The following is a 9,385-nucleotide window of genomic DNA, read 5'->3' on the forward strand; positions in this document are numbered from 1 at the left end:
AAGTTAGAAAACATTTAGACATGGTATGCAAATCAGCATTAGCCCCCCCCCCCCATTTTTTTTAAAGGTGCCAAAAAAATCTTCTGCAGAGGCAATAACCTCTTCTCCTAGCCTATCAGGTGAGTGCTTGTGATGAGCCACAGGAGTGTCAAACACTAGTGATCCTTTTGGAAAGGTAGAAGCTTGTTGAGAATGATAGGAAGAAGAAAGAAAAAAAAAACTTTTTTAACTGCAGAAACCTGTTCTAGAGATGAGAGTTGAACAGGATAACTAAGTTCAGATGTAACAGTACCATGCTGACCTCGTGTACAAAAATGTAGAGGTGTGTGAAACAGCAGAAACTTGTACAGGGGTCACCCATGCTAGTACATATGGGAGTGGGGTACAGTAACTACTGCAGGATTATCATCCTCTTTAAAAGTTTCTGCTTTTTCACCATCCTCAGTTTGTTCCAAACCTGCTAAGACAGGATAAAGAGATTCCCTTTTACTGGCCTGTACTGCCTTATTAACCTCTTTTACTTGTTGCAACAATTTCTTGTTAACATCCTGGAACCCTCTTAATGCTGAGTCCTTTTCCCTTTTAAGTACTTCACTATACCAAGAATAAAATGGTGCCATTTGTTCCCCACTTACTTTGCTTTTCATTTCTTCCAAAATACCTTTCAATGTCAGCAATTTAGTCTTATCATAAGTTCCATTTAATGGAAATACCCCACCAGTACAATTCTTAGTAAGCTGAAACCAGTCATGCAAATATTTACAACTTTCCTTCCCATAGTTAAAATACATAAAATATCTAGGTGCTCCTTTTTCAGGGAGTTGATTTTGCTTGCTTATCTTTGTTCCCATTTTCTTATTTTATAAATAAGTAATAAGAAAAATGTTAGGCTTACCTTACAACTCCTGGATCCTGGCAATTCCGAGGACAGAAAATAATTGTAGTAATCCACACACCATACAGGGAAGGAAAGGTAGGAAGTCTGTCAGCATGCAACAACAGAGGAGAGGTTTTGATCAGCCTTTTCCCACAGCACCCCCTTACTTTTTTCCCTGTGTGAGCTCAAAAGTTACAACTCCAGCAATGCGGTCAGGATAATGGGATGGATAGGTACTGTGTCCAGAACTGACCACTCTTTCGGATCCTCTGAGGGTGCTTTCACACAATCACACTGTTAAGTCCCAGCATGCTTTGGGATCGTGAATTTATTTTAACAACACATACCGCTAAGTCCTATCATGCATTAGGCTCATGAATTTGTTATAACAGCATATAGTCTACATTCCAAACATGATATGGGCTCATGAACTTGTATAGTCTACATCCCAATTGGGTGGTGGGCTCATGAACTTGTTCTAACTTTACAGTCTACATCCCAATTATGTGGTGGGCTCATGAACGTGTTTTAACTTTACAGTCTATGTCCCAATCATGTGGTGGGCTCATGAACTTGTTTTAACTTTATTTTTAACTTTTAAGTTTTTCTTTGCTTTTTCTCATACATTCATACATTGACAGAAATAAAAACATCTCTCATACTTCTTACCTTTCAATCCTGAGGGTACCACCCTCAACACAAGGCACCTCCTTGTGTTAATTTGTCCTTTACTGTATGTGCACATACATTTACTATACTCATTTACTGTGGGGTCCTCACATTATTACTTGTATATTTTACAACCACTCAGTCGAACAAGAACACAATCATGCACTTATACTACAAACACAGTCATGCACTCATACTACAAACATAGTCATGCACTTACATTTGCTAAAATTGTCTAAAAAAGAAAGAAGAAAAAAACACCAACCCTTTTCCCCTTACAAAACAAGTTTCCTGCCAAGGCTAGTGTGCTTGCACACCCTGAAGAGCTGCACATCTGAGTCTCTGACTATTCCATACAAAGCAGTGTGGAATTCACAGAAAATATGTGAGATATTTCAGAACTGCCTGCAGCAATACCAAAGTTCAGATCCGAGTCATGGCACCAAATTGTTATAGTCACAAATAAATAACTTTAAGAATTTACCTTATATGCCTTTAGTCAGGAACAATACTTCAGGATGTGCAAACAGAAATTTTAGTTTTACAGCGCTGGGAGTCAGTCTTCATAGCCCTTGATGAAGCATTCTCATTTTACATGCAAAACTGTATTTTTATACATTTTCTTATCAAACTGCTCATGCAATTTCATTACTTTATAATGGCTGTGTCCTATAGAAAATTTTGCAAATGTCCTCATCCCTCATGATTTTTGCCTCAGACTTCAAGTGAACATCATCCTGTACATGATTCACCTGCTTCCAAGGGGTCTTGTTTCTGACCTTGGATGTTTCAAACCTGCCCTAGCAACTATGCACTCCTAGCCTAGAGGAGTAAGGCTAACAAATTCCTTTTTGTAATAACTACATGCCTCACTTCATGCAACACATACTATTCTCTCTCTTATTACATACTAAAAGAATGCAGTTTAAAAAGAACAGTAATACTGTAGCTTATGAAGCTGTACTTTTCCCAGCCCTGCATACAAATTATATATATATTTTTTAACAATCATATTATAGCATCATTAATAAACTGAAGTTAATATACATTTTAATAAGCTGGTCTTGTCCCATAACACTGGTTTGCAGATATGAGGAAAACGCCTTGTTCTGAATTTCATTTCCAACCTTCACATTTATAAGTGATTGCTCTGTTACAGCAATTATAGAACAGAATGCACAATTTGAAGTCCTATTTTCAGACAGTTCCAACAGTTCTACTATGAAACACTGATTTCCTGAAAGTTGATGTTTGAAAAGAATTTTAAAAAGGCCTGAAATCCAAAATGGTGAAAAACTCTTTTTTTCTTATTTTTTTCAGGGGATAAGCCCTCCTGCACCCCTTGCCCCAGACACCCCCAAACTTACATACCAACTCCATGATTGCATCAACTTAAAGAAGGGAGAAATCTCCCTAATGAAGTGAGTCATTGTTGGTACAAAATTAGAAATCTCATTGGTAATTATTTTTGTTTTGAAAAAGCATTCCGCATTGTGCAAGCCCTTTTTTTCTGTGGGTTACTGAAGTTCAAGAAATTTCACCTCGAGTTTTTGTAGGGAAGCCAGTTGTAATACCTAACAGAGATCTTATAAGAAATAATGATTGTTTCAAACTACTATAGTCTAACAGTTTGTTCTCTTTAGTAGTCCACATTCAGACATGCTACACACTGAGGGGCTCTTACAAATCATCATACAGAAAAGCAATATATAATTAGTTTCACAGTCAAACCACTTTATTCCTCTATCTGCTCAGCTTTGTCTTTGTGTATGCACTCCTGGAAGCCTAAAGTGTAAATGAGAAAAGGTGAGATATTTATTTATTATATTTATTTATTGGAATGTGTCTGTATTGTCCTAATTTCTTTGTATAGCAACAAAAGAAGCATCTAATAGAGAGGTTCAAATAGATGGAGTCATGGCAAAGGTTATGGCTTTATCCTCCTAAAAATAAAAACATTCTTCCTATCAACAAAATGCAAGAAAATGGATCCAAAATATTTTTGTGCAAGGGTGGTGATGATGTCTGAATCAGACTATTTTAAAATCATGAACTCACTGAAGAAAATGAAATAAAAATTATCTGATGTTTTTGTGCAAAACTCAAGTGTTTGACTTTTCTTTTTTTTTTTTTTTTTTTTTGAGTAATGGTGACCTAGTACTGAAGAGTAGCAGAGGGGGTGGGGGCACATGTGAAATATAGAAGGCATTCCACATACAAATCAGGGTATCTAGACCCCAACTTAATCACCAATGACAGATGCCACAGGATAAGAGTAACCCTGGGAGCTACTACTGCTGCTCCCAGGAGGAGCCTTCTTAGGTTAAGTGCCTAAATCTCTGTGCATGTATGCTACTAGCCTATGGTTGAGTAAAATGGACTCTTGTGAGGTATGACCCTCCTTCATGAGTGACACCCTCATAAGCCTCATACATCCCCTTTATTAATGCCCCAATGGTTGCCCCAGTCTCTGCAGGGTAATCTAACATGTGGAAATACCCTCCACCCTCATCCATCCCTACACCCAGAGAAGAACTGAATTGGCCATGCCACTTTACTAGAGTCCTCTCCTCATGCCTCCAGCTGGTGCTCCTACCACTTTTGTTACTTGGGTCACAGTGAGGTTCTTCACCCCTGTAAGCCATAACAGTTAGCAAATTAAAATAAAAGATTATGTTTTATACATGGTGTATAATGCTATACCACTAATCTTTTGCAGATTATACACCTTTGTAAGCATCTTATATTAAAAAAGTTATATGCACATCACAGGCAAATGCATTTCAGTAGCAACATGTCTGTATATGACAAGATACAGACATTATCGCAAAATACAAGTACCCAAATAAGATAGATTTTTGAACTGCAGTGCCAGAATCTGGTTTCCTCTTCTATTTTTGCAGAACATTACTTATACTTCATTCTTGCAAAAAAACACAAGTATTTCCCTTTTTCATTGTGTTGTGACCTTAGAAATGATTATATGATTTAGCAAAGGGTGTGGGAATATATCTTTTTATATGAAGAGGGCAGGACTGCTTGTCATACTAGAGGAAATTTAGCCACGGCATCAGGGAGCTTCCCTTACTCTTTTTGATAGGTGCCATGGGATCTTTTACATCACCCTGAGCTACCGTCAACTGAGATGGATAAGGCCTCAGTTTAATGTCTCACCTGAAGGATGGCACTCTCAAGAGAGCACCACCCCCCTCCCCCTTATGCTGCATGGCAGTGTCAGTAATCCATCTTGCAGGTGTTAAAATGTAAGCATTAACTAACAGAAACTCATTTAAATGGCTATTTATTATTTTTTTTCAGATATTGCCATTTTTAAGGAGATCTGTTTGTGGTATTAGTGATACAGTCATATTTATTTATTTTTGTTGACTAGGTTAGTCCAACTAGCCCTATGGTCTATTTTCAGGGGAGATCAGAGGTGAAATATAAATGAACTAGGATGTTAAAATAACTTTAATATCTACCCGATGTACTACCGATTCAGGCAGATGGAAACCCAGTTTAACATCTCAGCTGATGGATAGGACCTTAGGAATGTGACACTCTAGAAGTCCTTCTCTGTCCTGTCAGTACTGACATATGGTTCCAAGTACTAGGTAGGGGACAGAACTCACAGACTTCTGTTCTTTCTTGTATTAAAGATAATTATGTATCCTCTTGAACCACTCACAATGTCCCCTTCTGCCATGTCCTTTTCACAATTATAACTATTTACATTTTTATGCAATGGGGTCATATTTTCTGCAATTGCTTTCACTCTTATCGTGGAAAAATGTGGGTCTATTACAGGTGCCTGCGTGATAGTAGTTCATTTCACACTTGTTCATTACCACTTGCTCTAATTGGCAAATGCCCTAACTTCCATTAGCCTGATACTAGTGAATTACCTAGCTCTCCCACCACCTTACCAAAAGGTAAGAAATATTTTTCTTTAAAAAAATGTAATTAAAATAACTCACAGTTGGTTATAGCTAATGCAGGAGCTAATGCAAGATTTTCCCACAGCTAACTTTGTTTGAGCGCTTAGACTTTACACTCATGTTTAAATCACACAAGACATGACTAAGCCTTGCATTACCCATGCCTGGTTATTAGACATTGTTAAAATAGAATTCTGGGTTTCACAGTCCATTTTCATACCAAACTATTTCATCTTGTAAGGGAATGGAAGGTGTAACCAAAAAAGTATCTGTAACACCTTATATGCAGCAGCTGTGGTACAACAACTGCTTATCTCTCTCTCTCACACACACACACACACACACACACACACACACACACACACACACACACACAGACACACACACACACACACACACACACACACACACACACACACACACACACACACACACACACACACACACACACACACACACACACACACACACACACACACACATTCCTGTCTAATTCAAATGATAGTCTATCTAGATGTAACTTTTCAGAGCAGAACATCTGAGTTATGTTAACTGCAATGCTCTATCAGAACTATTCATAACAATGCAGTGCAGTGCAGGATTCTGAACTACTAGTTGTTGTTTAACATCTTAAAAATACAGTCTTAGACAATAACAACACTATTGTATTGGCCTCACTATATCCCTGATCATCGCAATATCAAAAATCACATGCTCACTCAAACTACATGGGGTATTGATTGCCAGAGACCACTATGTACTGTCTGGGGGTCTTTCTCCTTTCCTTAATGTTGAATTAATATATATATAAAACTGTAGAGGATGTGTGTTTGTGCTGAAGGTGTGTCTCCACATAATAACACTTGTTTTGATCTGTGCCATTACTTTGTATGTTGGAGGCAGCTTCCAAGCTTCTTGGAGTGAGGACATATTTTTTCAGTGATCAGTAGTTGAAATTTCAAAGTAAATGCCACTGTATTTTATATCTTACCCTGAGGTATGAAGACCTTGGATTATGTTAAAAAATGGGGGGCATCTAGTCATAATCAGCCCAATTGTATTGGCTGTCAGGTTTATACTGTTCCTCATAAGGAGAACTGATGCCTGATTTAATTAACTATATAAAACAAATGTTATCCTTTCCTAGAAAAATGCAGCACAGACTAGTGCAACCTTTGAAGAATATTGCCATCTTTACGGCTGTAGTGATAGTAATACAAAATTTCACAGGCTATGTTTTCTATGATTTAAGGTACTGAAGAAGCCATTAATGTTTTAGTTTCACCTTGTTTCATTCTTACAATAGATAGTTTAATGATGAAGAAATACATTTTTAGAACCAAGAATCTCCCGTTTTTTTGGTTAATCTTTATTACAGGTTAAAGTATCTCAATGTAGAGCCCTACTAATGAAAATTTCAATCTGTATAAGCAATATATATATATATATATATATATATATATAGAGAGAGAGAGAGAGAGAGAGAGAGAGATAGGTAGATATTGACTAGAAAAGATACAAAAGAGGGTCTTTTACAGCACACTTTTATTTTTTACCTATGTTAATAGGGATACTATTGCATATCAAGCATTATATAAACCAGGGGCATCTCCTACATATTCCACTTTACAGACTGAATATGTAGCACTAAAATTTTAGCAATAATAGTATGTGAAATAGTAGAAATAAATCTACCTGTTACAGTAATGTTGCAAAAGTTTCTGCATTTTTTAAAATTTCTATTTTAATTTCTTGTTTTTTTTTTCCAGGGATCGTCAGTGGAAGTTCATAGTCTGCAGAATGACTGAGTTTGAATGCCAGTTTGCAAACTTCTAAGCATTGGTTATGATTTTCTGTTATTACCATCCCCAGAGATGATATCCATCATATGTTTCCACCAAAACCAAAGATATGTATTTTACTTACATGAGTACAAAAGAAGAAAGAGTCATGGAAACACTAAAAACAACAAAGAACTTGAGTTCCCACTCAAATGGAAAATGAAGACGCAATTATGAAAACATTTCTATAAGAACTGAAAAATATGTAACATGCTAAATTTGAGCAGTGGACAGAATACTCTCCATATATCTTTCCTCCTTTGCTGATAACAGAGGACCTCTTACATTCTTAAATATATTCATAGTAAATCACTGTACACTATATAATTTAGTTTGTTTCACAATATTTGTGTTGTCTGTTTTGTGTTGTACAGCTCATGCTCATGTATACGAAGATGGCTGCATGTAGGTTAGATTGCCATGCCATTCTGACAGAAAGAAGTCTGCACACAGGCTATAACATACCAATAAAATGGCCAGTAAAAGTGATATGACAAAAAAGCAATAGATAATGTAACATATTGCAAACTAGTTAGCACATTTTTTCTGAGTCCCCATCATTCTGTAAAGAAGATAATGCCAAACAGCTTTTCTGAATATACTTGACTTTTAGAAAAGTATTTGGGTTAAAATGGAGATAAAATTACATTGCACATATTCAAAATAGCATTTGGAAAGCAATTATATAACATGCCTTGTTATGCATACCACAGCCATCAGCCAGTCCTCATATGAATCATATCAGTGCAAAGTGGCTAAAAATAACCACTGTGTTTTTTATTTTAAAAACAAAGAGGGAAAAACATTACAGAAATGTCTGAAATCCTATAACACTGTACATAAGTGATCAACTACAGCACATTAATATCTAATATTGTGTTAAACCAATAAAGTACAAAGGTGCTATTACTTTATTGTTTGTTTTCTATTCATTAATAGATATTTCAGGAGTCTTATATTGTTGTGTGTACTCTGTCTGCCTCCAGGAGATTACTATATCACCTATATCTTAAATTTTATACATCGTCAGTTTAACTTTGTTAGAAAAAATATCCTATTTGGTATTACAGAGATTTCCTGGTTTCAGCCCCAGCAGTTTCTTTGACAATGATTGCAAAGTAAAACCCCAGTTGTAGAATGTTTGCACCTAATTTTTGTGGTTGCATGTTGTCTTTTTTTTTTTTTTTTTTGCTCCACTAGAACCTTCCCCAATGAACCAGATATTCCCAGGCTAGATGAGACCACTAGGACTTGTTCCTTCTTGCCTGGGAATACCAATTGGTTATAGTTTCCCTAGCAAGATTTGGGTGTAAGGGAGTAGCCAGCTTGCTGCTCATGGGGGAGTGGCCTACCTTCTCCATGGAGGAATTTCTTTCCCCTTTGACGTATCCTCTGAGTCCACAATTGCTGCCCCATGAGTGGAAGCTTGTCTTTGCATATATGTTTTCCCTTGGCTGGATAGTGTGAATGCACTACAGCATTGCAGGCTTGGCCTGCTCAGAACTCCACTCAGTGGATTCCTAGTGCATTCTTTTCAGCAGGATGGCCAAACTGGCAGTGGCTGGTTACAACCATCCTACCCAGCTAGGTGCCACAAGATCACCAAGCCCCTAATTGGACCTTCATCTTCTGCACCATTGTCAGGGCTTTATCCCTCTAAGCCACAGAGCATGTGGGCCCCATGTTGTTTTAAAACCATCATACCCTTTGTCCATTTGTTCATTTATACTTTCCTTCTTTCAGCATCCAAGCATAGTAAGAGACAGAATTGAGAGATATGCAGAATAACCATCCTTTTATTGAGGGGTAGATACATGCTTCTAACTTCCTATTCTATTAACTAGCACATATGGTCCAATACTTATTAATTTCAAATCCCATTGTGTGAACAATCTTCCACACACTCACAATTCTCTCTAGAATGTGATATACTCTTTCCAAACAAACTTCCCTCTGTCTCCAATTTGAGCTTGCATATCTGAGGCTGATCCTTAGATAATACCTTTTTGGTGATATCTATCCTAATGCCATTTTCACACTGAAAAGTTATAACATCAATT

At 36.9% G+C, this 9,385-nt stretch overlaps 1 protein-coding gene across 1 annotated transcript in view; it reads left to right on the top strand.

Moving 5' to 3' along the window:
- DPT (dermatopontin) overlaps positions 1-8,234 on the top strand; it is a 162,749-nt gene extending 154,515 nt beyond the window's left edge. Inside the window, exon 4 of the mRNA XM_044072356.1 lies at positions 7,254-8,234. Coding sequence (XP_043928291.1) covers positions 7,254-7,320 — 67 coding nt within the window. The 3' untranslated portion in view covers positions 7,321-8,234. The remainder of the gene's footprint in view (positions 1-7,253) is intronic.
- The last annotated feature ends 1,151 nt before the right edge of the window (positions 8,235-9,385 follow it).

The sequence above is a fragment of the Protopterus annectens genome, chromosome 5.part0 (genome assembly GCF_019279795.1).
Source record: "Protopterus annectens isolate FY-2018-M chromosome 5.part0, PAN1.0, whole genome shotgun sequence".
NCBI classification, from domain to species: domain Eukaryota; kingdom Metazoa; phylum Chordata; order Ceratodontiformes; family Protopteridae; genus Protopterus; species Protopterus annectens.